Here is a 20,305-nt window from a genome sequence, read left to right as displayed (position 1 = left end):
GCTGCTTTAGATACAAGTACCATAAAGACAGGTAGTAATTGTGTCATACCTAATTCAGTTAAATGGTAAAATAGCAAGGCATTTTAGAATTCAAAAAGTAACAGTACATGCAAATTGTAATGTTGAGCACCACTTGGAGGAAGCACTGAGGGTAGCAAAGGCACAGAATGTACTCTTGAGTGGGGGACTTCAATGTCCATCACCAAGAGTGGCTCGGTAGCACCACTATTGACCGAGCTGGCAGAGTCCTGAAGGACATAGCTGCCAGACTGGGCCTGCGGCAGCTGGTGAGCAAACCAACACGAGGGAAAAACCTACCTGACCTCGTCCTCACCAATCTACCTGTTGCAGATGAACGTCCCCATCCTCAATGATGGCGGAGTCCAGCACATGAGTGAAAAAGACAAAGCTGAAGCGTTTGCAACCATCTTCAGCCAGAAGTGCCGAGTGGATGATCCATCTCGGCTGCCTCCCGATATCCCCACCATCACAGAAGCCAGTCTTCAGCTAATTCGATTCACTCCACGTGATATCAAGAAACGACTGAGTGCACTGGATACAGCAAAGGCTATGGGCCCTGACAACATCCCGGCTGTAGTGCTGAAGACTTGTGCTCCAGAACTAGCTGCGCCTCTAGCCAAACTGTTCCAGTACAGCTACAACACTGGCATCTACCCGACAATGTGGAAAATTGCCCAGGTATGTCCTGTCCAAAAAAACCCGGACAAATCCAATCCGGCCAATTACCGCCCCATCAGTCTACTCTCAATCATCAGCAAAGTGATGGAAGGCGTTATCGACAGTGCTATCAAGCGGCACTTAATCACCAATAACCTGCTCACCGATGCTCAGTTTGGGTTCCGCCAGGACCACTCTGCTCTAGACCTCATTACAGCCTTGGTCCAAACATGGACAAAAGAGCTGAATTCCAGAGGTGAGGTGAGAGTGACTGCCCTTGACATCAAGGCAGCATTTGACCGAGTGTGGCACCAAGGAGCCCTAGTAAAATTGAAGTCAATGGGAATCAGGGGGAAAACTCTCCAGTGGCTGGAGTCATACCTAGCACAAAGGAAGATGGTAGTGGTTGTTGGAGGCCAATCGTCTCAGCCTCAGGTTATTGCTGCAGGAGTTCCTCAGGACAGTGTCCTTGGCCCAACCATCTTCAGCTGCTTCATCAATGACGTTCCTTCCATCATAAGGTCAGAAATGGGGATGTTCGCTGATGATTGCACAGTGTTCAGTTCCATTCACAACCCCTCAAATAATGAAGCAGTCCGTGCCCGCATGCAGCAAGACTGGACAACATCCAGGCTTGGGATCATACGTGGCAAGTAACATTCATGCCAGACGAGTACCAGGCAATGACCATCTCGAACAAGAGAGAGTCTAACCACCTCCCTATGACATTCAACGGCATTACCATCACTGAATCCCCCCACCATCAACATCCTGGGGGTCACCATTGACCAGAAACTTAACTGGACCAGCCACATGAATACTGTGGCTACAAGAGCAGGTCAGAGGCGCTGGGTATTCTGCGGCGAGTGACTCACCTCCTGACTCCCCAAAGCCTTTCCACCATCTACAAGGCACAAGTCAGGAGTGTGATGGAATACTCTCCACTTGCCTGGATAAGTGCAGCTCCAGCAACACTCAAGAAGCTCGATACCATCCAGGACAAAGCAGCCAGCTTGATTGGCACCCCATCCATCACCCTAAATATTCACTCCCTTCACCATCGGCACACCGTGGCTGCAGTGTGTACCATCTACAGGATGCACTGCAGCAACTCGCCAAGGCTTCTTCAACGGCACCTCCCAAACCCGCGACCTCTACCACCTAGAAGGACAAGGGCAGCAGGCACTTGGGAAGAACACCATCTGCACATTCCCCTCTAAGTCACACACCATCGCGACTTGGAACTATATCGCCGGTCCTTCATCGTCGCTGGGTCAAAATCCTGGAACTCCTTACCTAACAGCGCTATGGGAAAACCTTCACCACACGGACTGCAGCGGTTCAAGAAGGCGGCTCATCACCACCTTCTCAAGGGCAATTAGGGATGGGCAATTAATGCTGGCCTTGCCAGCGACGCCCACATACCATGGACGAATTTTTAAAAAATAACACAATGTATAATAGAAAATACACCCTGAACTTGGATTTGTAGTCTGTACGACATCTGCATTTCTGTGCTAGAGCTGTAGTTAAAAGTTTAAAATTCAGGCTCCATAAATTCATTACTGCAGAGAATGCTGAATATTGATCTTGGTGACTAAATGGTGTAGCATCTTCTTAAAACATTGTAGGATTCTTACTTTAAAAGGACATTTCTGAAATAATTTAACTGTTGGAAAAATCATTGAGACTTCAATAGTAGTTAATTTTACATGGAATTGAAAAACCTGAGTGCATCAAATTGTGATTATTGCGCATGTAATGTTTTCCTTACAATTACAGACAAAAGTGGGAGTTCAGAAAACTTGTACAATGTTCAAAGCTGTTCTGAAAAAAAGTCGAGAAGGTGGAAAAGGGAGCAAGAAAGATTTTGGTATGTAATGGGAAATTTTTTACTATGTGAAACAAACTTCTTGATGTTTTAAATAGGAAATTGGAGAGAAAAACTATTTTAAAACATACTTCCTGCTTAAATACACTGCCAACTGGGAAGTCATTTCAAATTTAATGTTACATTAGTAGGTCTACCTTTATAAATGAGTAATTTATAGTTGTAGTTAAATACAGCCGGTGCAAACACTATGGATGCAATTTTTAACTATCGGCTGAGCGTTTCTTGCCTGAAAAATGGGTGACCGGCAGTTGAAAATCGGAGGGGTGGAGGGCACCAAGCTAACTCCATTAATGCCCACGGCACACCTGATGCAATTTTCAGGCAGACCTCTGAATGGGTGAGAAGTCCGCCCGCCTGAAACAGGCATAAAGCTGCTTAAAAAAGGAAATGGGGGCCCTTTGCCAGTTGTAGGGCCCCAATTCCAATTTTCAGATATAAATGGGTGGACCTTTTGTTCGTGCTCCGCCTATGCGTACCAAGCGTTGAGCAGTGTAACCAAGCGCCCTTAAAACGGCATAGATGTGTCAGGAAATTATTGTTTTTTATTTTTGTGGGTCCAGGAGTGGTCCTGCTGGGCCCACAAAAAAAAAACTCCAGCCCGCTGTCAGCTGTTCGAGGCCCTGGAACATCATGACTAGACTCTTCCTAAATCCCCGCAGATATGTAATCTCCTGAGAGGCAAAAAAAAACCAAGACCAATAAGGGGGAAAAAAAATCTGGAAAATTCCTCTCCGACCCCCTCAGGCGATCAGAACCGGCCCAGGATATCACATTGACTATTCGTACGTTAACTTTAAATCTTTTTATATGATGTGCTCTTTGTCCCAGCCAAGAACTGGTCTAGCTCCTTCTTGAAGGCTAGTCAGCACAAGCCAGCAAAGTAATCTAGAGGCTCACTACTCTCTGAGAAAAGAACAACTGCCTAACATCTAGCCTATTCCTACTTCATAGTTTATATGCTTGTCCCCTGCTCCTCCCCTATCTGTCAAACTGTAATAATCTATAGCTAAGCACGCAATCCAACCTTTTCATTATTTTATATACATATATCAGGTCTCCTCTAAGTCTACGCTGGCCTAAAGTAAATTGACCCAGCTTTTTAAGCCTATTTGAATAAGTAAGGCTCTTTAAGCTAGGGATCATTCTTGTAGCTCCCTTCAGGAACCTTTTCCGATGCCACTATATCACCCACAATGTGAAGGGACCAAAACTGGGCACTGTACTCCAGATGTGGGTAGCTGGAGTTACAGAACCAAGGTGGGTAGGTGGAGTTAAGATACAGATCAGCCATGATCTAATTGAATGGCGGAACAGGCTCGAGGGGCTGAATGGCCTGTTCCTATGTGATCTAACCAACCACCTGTATAATGATAGTAGTGTGATCATAAAATCACAATTAATATTTTTTTGTCAGCATATTAAAAGTACAGTGAAGAACTAAACGTGATTTTAATTGCAAACTTGTACTAATATGTTCTTGAATAATTAAGTAGAGAGGGGAGAGATACAAAAGGGTCCAGAGGGGCAATTTTTTCACTCAAAGGGTGGTGAGTGTCTGGAACGAGCTGCCAGAGGCAGTAGTAGAGGCGGGTACAATTTTGTCTTTTAAAAAGCATTTGGACAGTTACATGGGTAAGATGGGTATAGAGGGATATGGACCAAGTGCAGGCAATTGGGACTAGCTTAGTGGTATAAACTGGGCGACATGGACATGTTGGGCCGAAGGGCCTGTTTCCATGTTGTAAACTTCTATGATTCTTTGAAATGCCCTCTTATAAAATTTCTGTTTTGTTTTACTTTGCTGTACATTGCATCTCCCGTTTGCCTGTTTCAATTATGTTTCGCAGAAGAGGTGCCTGCATTAGAGTAAAAGGATAAGATGTGATCAATATATTCCCAAACTGTTCACCAAAAGGAAATTGATGAATCTAATACTCTAGAGCATCAACATTTTAGAGCTCTCCAGCAGACTGGGTTCCATGGATAACAACAACCATCTGGTAACTTGTCTAACTGCACATTTTACACAGGACAGTGAGTATTGATGGGCTGTTCAATCATGGACGACATCACACCTGAGCCTGATCCTGTCCAGAACTGATGCGTGCTCATGTACACAGTCTAGCAGGGGTCACTGGACAGTGATAAGTAGTAGAAGCTGAAAGGAGCTTAGGCCAATTTCAGAACTTGAATTGCAGCCTTGCTGAGAAATATCTCACTCCCGGGGGCAACCCTTCCCCGTGGAAAGTAACCCATACCCAACCCCTCAGACATGAAATCTGTATCTATAATCTCTCTTTCTTCTCCTTCTGTTTCTCCTCCTTTCCCTCCCCCAGCTTTCCCCCCTCTACCTTTCTCCTTCGCGCGCGTGCTCTCTCTCGTTCCTTTTCTTTTACTCTCTCTTCCCTCTCGCACAAGTGCAACATCGCTAACCACCCTTTGGATTTTTAATTGCAAACCAAATGTGAATTTAAAAAGAGGTGAACCAAGATGAGTGTCACACTGGAGTTTAATAGCGTGCTGTGATATGTTTTGCTGTTTATAAACATTATAATGTTAGTGGTCCATGCTGTTTTGAGGTGCCTTTTAACTAATATCTTGTACATTTGAAAGGTAGAAAAATGTTGCCATAGTCATGATATAACAGAGACAATAACATCTGTTTTTAATAGTATTTTGTAAGGTTGTTTCAGCATGAGAAAAAAGCAATGGAAACTACTGTATACTGCCAAATACCTGAGAAATGAATCTAGCTTCGTGCCCAGATTCTTAATCACGAATCTACAATAACTCAAATATTGTCCTTTATACTGCTCTTATTATTACATAGAATGTACAACACAGAAACAGGCCATTTGGTCCAACAGGTCTATGCTGGTAGTTACACTGCACAGGAGGCTTCTCCCACCCCTCTTCGTCTAACCCTATCAGCATAGCGTTTTCTGTTTTCACGCATGTGTTTATCTAGCTTCCCCTTAAATGTATCTATGCTATTTGCTTCAACTACTCCTTGTGGTATCAAGTTCCATTTACTAACCACTCTGGGTAAAGAGGTTTCTCCTGAATTCCCAATTGGATTTTGTTAGTGATTTATATTTATGGCCCCCAGTTTTGGTCTCCCCCACAAGTGGAAATATCATCTCTACGTCTACCCCATCAATCCCTTTCATAATCTTAAAGACATCCAACAGGTCACCCCTCAACCTTCTTTCTGAAGAAAAGAACCCAGCCTGTTCAATCTTTCCTGATAGGTATTGCATGATGTCGTGAATGGTGGTGGACAATTAAACAACTAACGGGAGGAGGAGGCTCTGCAAACATCCCCATCCTCAATGATGGCAGAGTCCAGCACGTGAGTGCAAAAGACAAGGCTGAAGCGTTTGCAACCATCTACAGCCAGAAGTGCCGAGTGGATGTTCCATCTCGGCTGCCTCCCGATATCCCCATCATCACAGAAGCCAGTCTTCAGCCAATTCGATTCACTCCACATAATATCAAGAAAAGGCTGAGTGCACTGGATACAGCAAAGGCTATGGGCCCTGACAACATCCCAGCTGTAGTGCTGAAGACTTGTGCTCCAGAACTAGCTGCGCCTCTAGCCAAGCTGTTCCAGTACAGCTGCAACATTGGCATCTACCCGACAATGTGGAAAATTGCCCAGGTATGTCCTGTCCACAAAAAGCAGGACAAATCCAATCCGGCCAATTACCGCCCCATCAGTCTACTCTCAATCATCAGCAAAGTGATGGAAGGTGTCGTCGACAGTACTATCAAGTGGCACTTACTCACCAATAACCTGCTCACCGATGCTCAGTTTGGGTTCCACCAGGACCACTCGGCTCCAGACCTCATTACAGCCTTGGTCCAAACATGGATAAAAGAGTTGAATTCCAGAGGTGAGGTGAGAGTGACTGCCCTTGACATCAAGGCAGCATTTGACCGAGTGTGGCACCAAGGAGCCCTAGTAAAATTGAAGTCAATGGGAATCAAGGGGAACACTCTCCAGTGGCAAGAGTCATACCTAGCACAAAGGAAGATGGTAGTGGTTGTTGGAGGCCAATCATCTCAGCCCCAGGACATGGCTGCAGGAGTTCCTCAGGGCAGTGTCCTTGGCCCAACCATCTTCAGCTGCTTCATCAATGACCTTCGCTCCATCATAAGGTCAGAAATGGTGATGTTCGCTGACGATTGTACAGTGTTCAGTTCCAGTCACAGCCCCTCAAATAATGAAGCAGTCCGAGCCCGCATGCAGCAAAACCTGGACAACATCCAGGCTTGGGCTCATAAGTGGCAAGTAACATTCGCGCCAGACAAGTGGCAGGCAATGACCATCTCCAACAAGAGAGAGTCTAACCACCTCCCCTTGACATTCAGCGCATTACCATCGCTGAATCCTCCACCATCAACATCCTGGGGGTCACCATTGACCAGAAACTTAACTGGACCAGCCATATAAATACTGTTGCTACAAGAGCATGTCAGAGGCTGGGTATTCTGCGGTGAGTGACTCACCTCCTGACTCTCCAAAGCCTGTTCACCATCTACAAGGCACAAGTCAGGAGTGTAATCGAATACTCTCCATTTGCCTGGATGAGTGCAGCTCCAACAACACTCAAGAAGCTCGACACCATCCAGGACAAAGCAGCCTGCTTGATTGGCACCCCATCCACCACCCTAAACATTCACTTCCTTCTCCACCCTGGCTGCAGTGTGTACCATCCACAGGATGCACTGCAGCAACTCGCCAAGGCTTCTTCGACAACATCTCCCAAACCCACGACCCCTACCACCTAGAAGGACAAGAGCAGCAGGTACATGGGAACAACACCACCTGCACGTTCCCCTTCACGTCACACACCATCCCGACATGGAAATATATCACCGTTCCTTCATTGTCGCTGGGTCACAATCCTGGAACTCCCTTCCTAACAGCACTGTGGGAGACCCTTCACCAAACAGACTGTAGTGGTTCAAGAAGGCAGCTCACCACCACCTTCTCAAGGGCAATTGGGGATGGGCAATAAATGCCGGCCTCGCCAGCGATGCCCACATCCCATGAATGTATAATTTAAAAAAAAACTTCTCCATTCTAGTGTTGTCCTCCACAATCTTTTTTGCCCCTTCTCCAGTATCTCTATATCCTTTTTTATAATATGTAGACCAGAACTGTGCACAACTGCTTTAACCAAGGTTCTATACTAGTATAGCATAATTTCTCTGCTTTTCAATTCTATTCCTCTAGAACCTCAGTGCTTTTCTTTTTTATGGCCTTATTAATCTGCGTCACTACTTTGTGATTTGTGCATCTGTACCCCATGATCTTTTTGCTCCTCTACCACATTTATACTCTTTTATTTTCCAAGGAGTATGTGACCTCCTTATTCTTCGTACCAAAATGCACCACCGTACATTTATCTATATTGAAATTCCGTTGCCAATTACACGCCCATTCTGCAAGTTTTATCAATGTCGTCTTGATTTTGTCGCAGTCCTCCTCGGCATTAACCAATTTGGTGTCATCTGCAAATTTTGAAATTCTACTTCCGATTCCCAAGTCCAAATCGTTTATGTAAATAGTTAACAACAGTGGTCCTAGCCGCGATCCTTGTGGAACGCCACTTCCAACTTTTTTTCCTGTATGAGTAACTGCCCGTAACCCCATTTCTCTGTTTTTATGTTTTGTAGCCAGCTTGCTATCCATTCTGCTACTTGTCCCCTGACTCCACATGCTCTGACCTTAGTCATGAGTCTACTATACGGTACTTTATTGAAAGCCTTTTGAAAATCCAGATATATTATAGCTACTGCATTACTCTTGTCTACTCTTTCAGTTACTACTTGAAAGAATTCAAAAAGGTTGGTCATCCATGCTGACTTTATTATATTTTCGATTTCTAGATGTTTTTCTATTACATCTTTGAGTAAAGATTCCATTATCTTTCCTACCACCGACATTAAACTAATTTGTCCGTAGTTTCCTGGACTTGTTCTATCTCCCTTTTTAAATCTAGGAATCACATTAGCTGTCCACCAATCCTCTGTCACTATTCCCTTTTCTAATGGATGTTTTTATATATAGCATGTATGTAATTGTGCCTCTGTTATCTCTTCCCTAACTTCTCTTAATATGCGTGGATGCAATTCATCCAGACCAGGTGTTTACCCTCTCTAAGTTTGATTCTTTTGTTAATTATCTCCCCCCTTTCTATCTTAAATGTCTTTATATCTTTTTTGATCTCTTCTTCTAATGTCATGTCCACCTTTTTAATCTCCCTGATAAGTACTGAGGCAAAGTAATTATTCAATATTTCTACCATTTCGCCGTTATTACCTGTGAGTTTATCTTGTGCATCCCTTAGTGGCCCTGTTCCTATTCTGATTTTTCTTTTTGTTATTTGTGTCTGTAGAATACTTCACAATTTCTTTTTATATTCTTTGATAATTTAATCTCGTTAGCGGCATATATATTTCTCCTGAAATCTGTTGATCATCTTTTTAAACATTTCCCCACTGCTATTCTATATCTGTCAACATTTTTTTTCCAGTTTACCTTCCCCAGTTCTATTCTCATCATCTCAAAATTAGCTTTTTTGCTTTGGTCTGTCTTACTTATGTCTTTCTCAATCATTATTTTAAACCGTACTACGTTGTGATCGATATTGCCTAGATGTTCCCCTATGCTTTTATCTGCTCTGGTTCATTTCCCATTACTATATCCAGCAGTGATTCTTTTCTTGAGCTTCTTATGTACTGGGTACAAAAGGAGTCCTGAACATACTGTTTCAAAAGACTCCATCCCCTTTTCCCCTTACCCTACCTCTTGCCAGTTTATTTGGGGTAGTTGAAGTCTTTCATGATTATTATTCTATGTCTTTTACTACATTATGGAAAATCAGACCTTTTTATCAAGAATTTGTGCTTTTTCCCATATCTCTTGAAGGAGCTGAGTCATATTGGGCTTTGGTTATTTAGGTGCTAGCATGCCTCTGGAACCTCACTGAAGTGAGTATTATTCATGTGTGAGCTTAGACCGAGTGTTAACAGATTATTTGGGAGCACCACAGCTCAGCCCAATTCTTACTTTGCCTCAATGTCGAATTTGTACTCCCCAGCAGAGGCACTTGGTGATCAGAAGGTGAAACTGGTCGATTTTTTTTTTCCCCCCCTCCCCCCCCCCCCCTGCCTTCTTCCCCCATACTTAGTCTAGACACACCAGTGGTAATGCCTCTACTGCAATACTGCCTGAGGTAAATAAACTTAATTATGTTGAGTCATATGGGGATGCTCTATGTTTGGTGTCTGAAGAAAAAGTTGGAATTCCTTACCTTACCAATCCTTCACTTAAAAATAAAAGTAGCAGCCAAAAAAGCAAACCAGCAACACTATGCTACTGTTGACTTCCTGACTGGAAGGTCAGGTATATCTGATGGTGGTAGCATGTGGGCTGGAACAGGAAATGGGTGTGAAGGCCTGGGGGACAGTGTGCTGGTATTGGGGAGGGGGGGTGTTATATTGTCCTGGGGCACTGATCAAGCAAACTACTTTGTCCTAGATAGTGTTCCACTTCTTAAGAGTTGTTGCAGCTGTCCCCCTCCAGGCAAATAGTGAGTGTTCCATCACACTCTTGACGAGCCTTGTAGATGGTGGAGAGGATTTGACGGGTCAAGAGGTAAGCTACCTACCGCAGATTACCCAGCCTCTGCCCTTCTGATGATAATGGCTGGTCCATTTTAGCTTATGGTGAACCTTCCCCCCCCCCCCCCCCCCCCCTCCCCTCCCCCCAAGATGTTGTTGATGTGATGCCGTTAAAAGTTAGTGGAGATGGCTGAGTTTTCTCCAAGATGGTACGTATGTGGCATGAATGTTAACTGCCAATTTTTAGCTCAAATTTAGATGTTATCCAGGTCCTGCTATAGGCTGATGTGCTGTTTCATTATTGGGAGGAGTTGTGAATGGAGCTGAACACTAATTGTCAGCGAGCAGCTCCAATCCTGACTTTATGATTGAGGGAATGTTATTGATGAAGCAGCTGAAGATGCTTGGACCAAGGACGCTTTCCTGAGGAACTCCTGTGGTGATATCCTGGGTCTCTGATGATTGGCTTTTGACAACCAAAACCATTTTTCTTTTTGCCAAACATGGAGGGCTTTCTGTTTACTGGTTACTTCAGTTTTGCGAGGGGCTTTGTGGTCCAACCCTGCTTTGATGGCAGTTACTCTTGCCATTCTTCTTGTATTCTTGCAAATCTGGATGAAGGCTGTGATGAGGTCTGCAGTCGAATGGTTCTGGTGGAACCTGAACTGAATGTTGGTGAATAGGTCATTGGTGAGTCGATGTTGCATGATACTGCTACTGATGAATCCTTCCATCACTTTACTGATGATTGGGAAAAGGCTGATTAGATTTATTCTATTTTTTTGTGGATAGGACATAACTTCCACATTGTTGGGTAAATGCTAGTGTCATAGGTATACGGGAATAGCTTGGCTAGGGTAGCATAGGTCTTCAGCATTACAACTGGAATGTTGTCCAGGTCCATACCCTGTGCACTCAGACACTTGGATTGAACTAAATTGGATGCACAGTGGAACCTTGGGAGGAGGCTGAACAGGATCATCCACTCAGCACTCTTAACTGAAAGCAATTGAAATCACTTCAGCCTTGTCTCTTCCACAAATGCTGGACTCCACCATGGTTGAGGATGGGGATGTTCATGGAGCCTCCTATTTTTTCTGATTGCTTGACAACTCTGTTGGCCAGCTATCCCATCTTGAGCTTCAGTCCCCAGATGCCAGTCAGGAGGACTTTGCATTGTCAACTGGACTCAGATTGTCTTAACCTTATCATGATTTGAACATTGGGTCATTGCCGATAGGTCTGTCTGATCTTACTGAACTTTGTAGCTATTGTTTTTAAGACTGGGTGGCTTGCTCGGATGGGACTGGAGTAGTCAGTCTGGGTAGAAGTGACAGGCTTCCATCCTGACTGGTATTAGTGAATCAGTTGGTTAGTTTTGTGGTGCTAGCTCACAAGTTGCTAAATTAATTGAATTCACTTTTACAACTTGCCATGGTGGGATTTGAACTTGCGACCTCTGGGTTGCTAGTCCAGTACCATTACCAATTGGCTACTATTCCCCTATCGCAGCCTTAGCTGGGTTCAACTTAATGCAGTTTTAAGTATTGTACGCGCTTGGTAAATTTATTCTTTTTCAGTGTATAGGCCTTTTCAGTGTATATAGCACCTATAATATTCATGTGGCAGATTCTCATGTTGGGCTGTGCATCCTTAAGTCCCTGGTAACTGTTGGTAGCCTGTCAATCTAAGGTTCTTGGCAACAAGTTGCTAAAGTAGATAGTGGAATGTATTCTTCACTATTAATGCCTGGCAGGTAGGAAATGTTGATATTCAGCCAAGAGAAAACCCACTCAGTTTGGTTGTGGCTTAAGCTCAAGTAGGTTTCTTCAGCATATGTACAAAGCTGCTAGTTAGATCAGTCTGTGTAGCTTAAGTGCTATTGCTGGGATGTGGTGGCCATTTTCAGAAGTTTATCCTTGTGCTGGAGTATTGCTTCCTGTGCAAGAGATATCCTTCTCATTGTATTACTTGGTCTCCATTGGTTTGTGCAGGGAGCTGATTAATGACGAAAGTAAGAATACTTTGCTTTGTAGAGTGTTTTCATTCTTTGAATAGAAATATCCCTCACACACCAAGCTCCCACCCGTCCTTCCTCTTAATGCATCCTTAAGAAATGTTTGTGATCAGGAGTTGTCGCATCAGCGACTCAGTATACTTATTTACCAGAGAGGTGCGAGTGACATGGCTTATAATTGATGTCATTGGTATCAAAATGTCTCAGAAATGATGTCATCCCTGCCGATTCTCCAGACATGGAATGTACATATTAATAGGCAAAGTGATGTGTGCAGGATGCCACTGTCCAAAATTGGGCTTGCTGTAGGGATATTCTGTGGGGTAGTTATATAAATGTGGTTTGTACTTCCCTGTAATAGTGTCTCTTTTCTCCCCGCAAATCAAATTTCTCAATCTCCTATCTTGTACAAAAGGGTGGATACCTGATTTCCAACTCTCATTCACCACCACACCTCCAGCGGAGCTTAGTTGTGATCCTTATGTAACTTCACTAAATTTTATAATTGCTGTTTTCTGTTCCGTAAATACCATACATAAAACTAGGCAATATAATTTGGTGAAAGATGAGAAAAATGGGTTCCTCTTTGCATTTAATCTGAATGGAAGCAGAACCAAATTAAAACCGACACATAGCCTATTGGACTAGATTTTTTAGTGAAGTATCAAAAACAAAATTAGTACCCAGGAGGTGCATCATAGAGTTAAAATCTTTTTATGTTTTGTTATAGTAATGTCTCTTTCAAAAATGCTGCAAAACAGAGTATGCTTTGTTCCATATAAATAAAAAAGCTGCCAAAAACCTTTTCTGGGACTGGTGACTATTATTCTAAAGACAGTGTAGTTCTTGGCACTCAGCTTGTGTTATGTGTAATGCTCACATGAACAGAGGATATTCTGTGTCATGGAAAAAAAATAATGGAGCAATTGTTTTGTACAGTAAATTTGTTGGTAACATTTAAACTGCTGTCCGTTATTAAAACATGTTGGTTGTTTCTAATTGGTGCGTAGCCTATTTTCATCAGAATTAGAGCTTTAATTTTGCTACCATTTTTGTTGGCAAAGGTCTGAGTGCCTGAAATACACCAGTCAGTGCCCAATAATTCTCATAGGCAATTCTATCTAACATGCAGTATTCCCTATTTGTTGCAGTGCTTCAACTTTTCTGTTTTGCTTTTCTAACCTTTACTGAATGTAAAATATATTTATTGTAAATTGCTTGTGTGTAGATTTTCAGGAAGCTATTTTTACAGCCGTAAGACAAGCACTAAAGAATGAACTTATATTTATATACCATCTTTCATGTCCTCAGACACCCCAGAGCACTTCACAGGCAATTAATTACTTTTGAAGTGTTTATCTGTAGGTATGAAGGCCGCCAATTTGCGTACAACAAGGTCCTACAAACAACAAATGAGATAAATAACCAGTTAATCTGCTTTGGTGTTGGTTGAGAGAGTATCACAGTTTTGAGTTTTTACACTAGACATGTTCTTGAGTTTAGCATCACCAGTCACTCCTGTGAGCAGATCTTGAAACCCCATCATCTGGAGTGCATGTTTTTCTGCCCAGTTTCTGGATAAACATAGCTGAAAATGGATCGCCGGATGATTTGCTTTTTCAGTCACTGTTCACGTCAACGCTGTCAAAATTGCTGATTTCAGCCTCCTCTCTTTAGGATGAGTCCGCACTGAACCCATCAATTTTGGATTCTGAACTGAACAGAAAATAACAAGAAAAAATTGTTCCTGCTTTAGGATCGGGCACTATTTACATATTTGCACCAGCCCATCAATCAGAGAAGTAGAGCCTGCTGCTTACTGATTGAATGAATGATGCAGTTCGAACGGAGGCTGCTTATTGGCTGAAGAAATGACGATCAGCGTAGATGTGCATTGCTGGTTGGGAGTGGAATCTAATCCTGCCTCACTATCGCGCCGATTGATTTTTGATAGACCACTCAAGTCCTCGGCGAGATGTGGTCAAAGCGGTGTGTGGGCTGGTTTAAAGCAGTGCTTGTTTTAGTTCTGTGCAGCTTCCCACTGGCTGTAATAAGTGAGCGAGAAAATGAAGCTTTGAAAGCAGCAACGTTCAGTCTGGGGCCATGGAACTTTACCCGTCTCCTGTTACTCCAGTAGAACTAGGATATGTTTCACATAGAGACTGTTATATTGAACTCTCTAGAAATGCTAATTAATTGATTATTGACTGTATGTGAGAACAGGAAAGTAATTTTAATGGGAGATCTTAATCAGCCAAATGTAAACTGTGAAAACCCAAGTGGTTTAGAGGCAGAGTTGGTCGTAATAGTTTCATGGCCCAGTGTATCCAGGAAGCTTTGAAAGGCTGTGCTAATCTTGACCTGGTGATAATGACCCAGATAATGTAGAGGAAATGGAACCCGTAATATCATTAGGGGATAGCAACCACAGCAGGATCAAGTTCAACACGATTTGGGAGTCAGATATACTTAAGATCATGGTTATAGGTTTATAACTTTTAACAAACTAAATTGAAGAATTGATGGAAGAACTGAACAAAATAGATTGGTGAAGGTTGCTCAACAACGCTGTAGTAGAGGACAAGAGGAACATCTATAAAGGTATAATGCTGAGCATTCAGGACAAAAAGAACCAATAAGTGTCAAAAAATCAATTCCTTGAGAGCGCATGACCCCAGATTCTTCCTTCCCCATCCCACCCCACTTTCCCTGGAAATAAAGTTTGCATGATCAACTAACTCCCCCTTCAAACATCTCTAAATCTACCATTGCACAGTTTGGACTTTTATCTACTTCACTTTTTTTCCCACATGATATAGCTGATTGAATATTCAGTGTAGCTGCACTACATTATGACTAGTTCATCTCCCACTGCACTCTCTGTAACTACTTCTTTTAGTATGTCAAACATGGGGCCATTGGATTTCAAGTTTTCACAGCCAAACAAACCATATTGCAGAATGTGAGTCCTAAATACCAATAAAAGTTCAGAAATCCAACGTAATAAAAAGGAATTTAATTTATTCAGTTAGTCATCTGGAAGAAATTCATAGACCTTTTATTCCGAATTTTTTTTCAGCTGCACAATGTTTGAGTTGTCAGCTCTTTTGAAACTGTTTTAGTTTTTCTGAGTTCTGTAGGTTGGCATGCATAGCTAAACCATAGCATGCCCAGGAATTGTAAGAGAATTTTTACTCCCTACATCAGCTGCTGGAGTATAACGTATACCACCATGTGAATTCTCCTCTCTTTAAGGAAGGCAGATTAAATAAGAACTCTACTGAGAATCGACACAGCCTTCAAGCCAATAAGTGGTTTGTTTACGTAAGACATGAAATACAGTTTTCAGTGAATATAAATTTCCCTACACTCGGTATATGAAAACAATAAAACCACAACTTGCTTTCTCTCTAAACGTGAACCCCAAAACAATAGACCATTTACACTAGCTTTAACTCTTCGGTGCTAAGCTGACTCGGGATTTAAAGTACAATCAGTCTTTGTTGCTGGCTGAAAAAATGAACCCCCATTCTGTGACTGAGCTTGTCTGTTTGTGAACTGCCGTCTTAGATTTGTGAGGTGAAGTCTCTGCTCACTGAGTTGTCAGACACAGAGGGCTCTTTCTTCAAGAACTTAAAAATAGTTGTCAAAGCACTATGCTGGGATGAGGAACTACCCTTTAATGCGGGGCTGGAAGGTTCCCAAGGGTCTGCCTGGCTCGACCCCCGATTGTGCGTATGGAGTAGAATGACAGCTTTCAGGTATTGCAAAGAGCCATTTCTCAATCCCATGAGATGTTTCCGATTGTAAATAAACCCCCCTGATGACTAACACTTTAATCACTATTGTGCAAGCATAAACAAACTTGCATTTTGGGGTAATCTAATGGACAAACAGACTGGTTTCAGAGTGATAACTTGTTAAAAAGCATAGTGTGCACAGCCTTGGGAGTTAACCCCTCACATGCTGAATCTAACATTACAGAAATAGTCTAAGTTTAAAAAATTCCACACCGGCAATATAGGCAAAAATCCACTCGGCCACAGGGATAAATCTTTGCCAGGATATCAGCAGAACTCCCTGCTCCTCTTTGAATAGTGGCATAAGATCTTTTTTGTCCACGGCATGCTGAACGGTTGACTTTGGTGCTGAATACTTCTATGGTTCTTTTGTACTGCATCAGGACATGACGCCTGAAATTGATTTGGATTTTCATTTGTTGATATGAAACAACAAATTTCACGCTGCTGAATTGTATATATGCTTCCTCATTAGAAATGAATTATTGTTTTATTAGTGTAGATACAAATATTTCTGCTTATGCAGAAAGCTCTAGGGCAGTTGGTAACCTCCTGCATCATTCAGTCTCACACCGATGTAGGAGCAGATCACCCCCAGAAGACCAGTCTATCATGAAGCTCTTGAGGTAACCAGAGGGCATTCTGCCATTCTTCAAGTAAGTGACTAACTTTAAGTTGGCACTGTTGCTTTACCAGCATCAGTATTAGTACTGATGAAACTTCTGGTCTGAAGCCTTGTAGTTGCCTCTGATGTGTAAGGCTATTGTATCAAACAGTTCACCTGGGGCTTGTGGTTTTGATTCAGTGCTACCAGGTTTTCTTGTAGCTTCACTGAGGACAAAAGTAATGGAAGGAGAGAATATATTTTTTGGATGCAGGGGGATTCTCAACAGGAACAAACTGCTGATTGATGTCATACCTGATCATGAGAATTAATGGCAGCTACAGCAGCTGAACGGCATTGACCTCAAAATCATCCTGTACATATGATACAATTCAACAGCAATTATGAACTTGAAATGGAAGAAGAAAATCATTAACAACCATGTGACATCCTTATTGAAACTGTCATATTCATTGACAAATCAACTACTCTGAGTAGAAAATCAGTTCAGGATACTAATAGTGTACATATAGGCAGCAATAGGAGGTGGTAACCTTGTCCTTATGTTCCTTCACCTCTTAGCTTAAGGGAGAAACAGCTGAAGCCATTGTATCAGTGCTTTCAATGTGCCTGAAGTTACTGGCTTCAATGAATGCTATCTTCAGGAAAGCTGGATGGTGTTCATCAGTGATTGAGCAAGTATCACGCTGGTGAGAAGGTACAGAGTAGTGTCACAGCTTTAACAGTGCCTTGACAAGATGCTGTTTGAACTATCATCTTGAGCTGCTGGTGGTCAATGCTGTAAATGAGGTTACCACCATTAACCTTCGTAAACAGCATCCACAAGACTCTTCAGTCAGTCCCAGAAAGAACCAGCATGACCTGAAAGAAGCATCTGTAGGGTTAAAGATGTAAGTTTTACACATTGACCATAACCCTGAAAGCATTGCGTGCCAGCTTCAGGACAGTGTAATATCTATGGGTGTTCTTTGCAGCACCCCCACCCCTTCATCACTTCAAGACTGTTGCCAGATGAATAACAGGGTGGATTTGAAAGAAGGTATGAGGGACCGGCTACCTACCTTGCAATCCAAAGTTCCTGAATAACTTTGATCTGTTCTACAATCTGTGACAGATCCAGACTAATCTGCCGCAGGAGCTTGAGGCCTTGTTCCATGATATTGGCCAATATAGAGTATCTTTACAACAACGTAATCTCTAACTCGCCATGAGCAGTGCTAAATACAAGGTAGTTATGAATGAAGAAATTCATTTGTCTCATTTTAGTTCATTAATGCCTCAGTTAATGACTATGTGGCAGTTTTCCTGTTTTTTTTCTGGTGCCCGCCCACAAATTAGCAGATTTATTGACTTCAATTTCACAACTTGCCGTTGAGAGTTTTTAGTGAGTGCAGAAAGATGCTAAAGCTTCCCCTATTTCACATTCCAATTGTTTTCAAAAAGATTACAGGATTTTCATCTTTACTGCTCTTCCAGGAAGCCTATTCCTTATTTTGATCACCCTTTGTGTAAAGAATTTCCTTACAAAAGTACTAAATTTGCCAGCAAACTAGTTTGAATCTATGTTCCCTGACCTGCTCTCACTCTTAAAGGAATATTCTGGATTTACTTTGTTTCATTCCCATAACTATCTTATAAACCTCTATAATCTCACCCCTCAGACATCTCCTTTCCAGACTGAAAAGATTAAGTTTTTCCAGTGTTTCATTGTTACTCAGACCTTGATACTAGTGAACAACCTTCTGGCTGTTCTGTGCACTGCCTTCAGCATGTGCCTCTCTAGTGTGTCTTGGCGACCAAAACTGGATGCAAACTCAATACAGTCTGACCACAGCACCACAGAAGTTTGGTCACGACTTCCTCCGAATTGTCTTCTACAGTTTTGGTTAGGTAGTTCAACGTTCTACTGACATTGTTGATCGCTGCCCTGCATTGGTTGAGCATCAAGTCCTAGATCTCTTTTAGCTTCATCCTCAGCTATTCCAACACCATTCAAGGAGTATATGTGTTGATTATTTTTTTTCTTATGTGCAATACTTTACATTTGTCTGCATTAAATTTTATCTGACACTTCTCTGCCCACTTGCATATTTTATTCAATTCATTCTGTAATTTTTGAGTTGCTACTGCTAGTTGGGTATCATTTACAAATTTGACTACTTTGTATTGAGTTTCCTAATCCAGATCATTATAAATTAGAAACAGTAGTTGTCCCATCACAGACCTGGGGCATCCCATTAATTACCTGCCCCACCCTGATATAACTATTCTCATAAATACTTAGTTTTCAAGCCTCAGCAAATAACACTCCCATCATAATTGTCAGTGTCTCTCAAATCTCCTCCCTAATCTCAGCACAATGGGATAAATACTATCTACCCTGGGGATGATTTGTTTTCAGCCTTTTTATCATGTTTAGGATTTCTGTCTCATTTATATCTAAATTATTGATTTTGCTTAGGGTCTAAGATTTTTATCATAGAATCGTTACAGCTCAGAAGGAAGCCATTCGGTCCATCGAGCCTGTGCCGGCTTTTTGTAAGAGCAATCCAGTTAGTCTCATTCCCCCACTGTTTCCCCATAGCCCTGCAAATTTTTTCCCTTTAAGTATTTATCCAATTCCCTTTTGAAAGTTACTATTGAATCTGCTACCACCACCCTTTCAGGCAGTGCATTCCAGATCATTACAACTTGCCGCATAAAAAAGTGACTCCTCATGTCGCCTCTGGGTCTTTTGCCAATCATCTTAAATGTGTGTTCTCTGGCTACCAACCCTTCTATCATTGGAAACAGTTTCTCCTTATTTACTCTATCAAAATAGTTCATGACTTTGAACACCTCTATCAAACCTCCCCTTAATCTTCTCTGTTCTAAGGAGATCAATCCCAGCTTCTCCAGTCTATCCTTGTAACTGAAGGCCCTTATCCATGAAACCATTCTAGTAAATCTTTTTTCCACCCTCTCTAATACCTTGACATCCTTCCTAAAGTGCGATGCCCAGAATTGGATACAATACTCCAGTTGTGGCCGAGCCAGTGTTTTACAAAGGTTCAACGTAACTTCTTTGCTTTTGTACTCTATGCCTCTATTTATAAAGCCCAGGTCCCATGTGTTTTTAACCGCTTTCTCAACCTGACCTGCCACCTTCCTTTAGAATTGTACCATGTAGTTTATATTGCCCCTCGTTCTTCCTGCCAAAATGTATCACTTCGCACTTCTGTGTGTTAAATTTCATCTGCCATGTGTCCGCCCATTCCACCAGCCTGTCTGTCGTCTTGAAGTCTATTACTATCCTCCTCACTGTTTACTACACTTCCAAGTTTTGTGTCATCTGCAAATTTTGAAATTGTGCCCTGTACTTCCAAGTCATCAATATATATCAAAAAAAGCGGTGGTCCTCGTACCGACCTCTGGGGAACACTACTGTATACCTTCCTCCAGTCCAAAAAACAACCATTCACCACTACTCTGTTTCCTGTCACTAACCTGTTTTGTATCCATGCTGCCTCTGCCCCTTTTATTCCATGGGCTTCAGTTTTGCTGACATGCCTATTATGTGGCACTTTATCGAACGCCGTTTGAAAGTCCATGTACACAACCTCAATCGCATTGCCCTCATCAAAAAAACTCAATCAAGCTAGATAAACAAAATTTGT

At 42.3% G+C, this 20,305-nt stretch overlaps 1 protein-coding gene across 2 annotated transcripts in view; it reads left to right on the top strand.

Annotated features, from left to right (window-relative positions):
- The window catches only part of tanc1a (tetratricopeptide repeat, ankyrin repeat and coiled-coil containing 1a), a 229,619-nt gene that overhangs the window by 56,543 nt on the left and 152,771 nt on the right, over nt 1-20,305 (top strand). The window contains exon 2 of one of the 2 annotated variants that reach the window (XM_067987420.1): nt 2,461-2,551. The exons of the other annotated variant lie outside the window; for it this stretch is intronic. Within the exon in view, the coding sequence (XP_067843521.1) occupies nt 2,491-2,551 (61 nt within the window). The 5' untranslated portion in view covers nt 2,461-2,490. The remainder of the gene's footprint in view (nt 1-2,460; nt 2,552-20,305) is intronic. 2 annotated transcript variants of the gene reach the window in all.

This window comes from Heptranchias perlo, chromosome 7, assembly GCF_035084215.1.
Source record: "Heptranchias perlo isolate sHepPer1 chromosome 7, sHepPer1.hap1, whole genome shotgun sequence".
In the NCBI taxonomy this organism is placed as follows: Eukaryota; Metazoa; Chordata; class Chondrichthyes; order Hexanchiformes; family Hexanchidae; genus Heptranchias; species Heptranchias perlo.
Note: the sequence above shows the minus strand (reverse complement) of the source record. Positions and strands in the feature narration are given on the sequence as shown.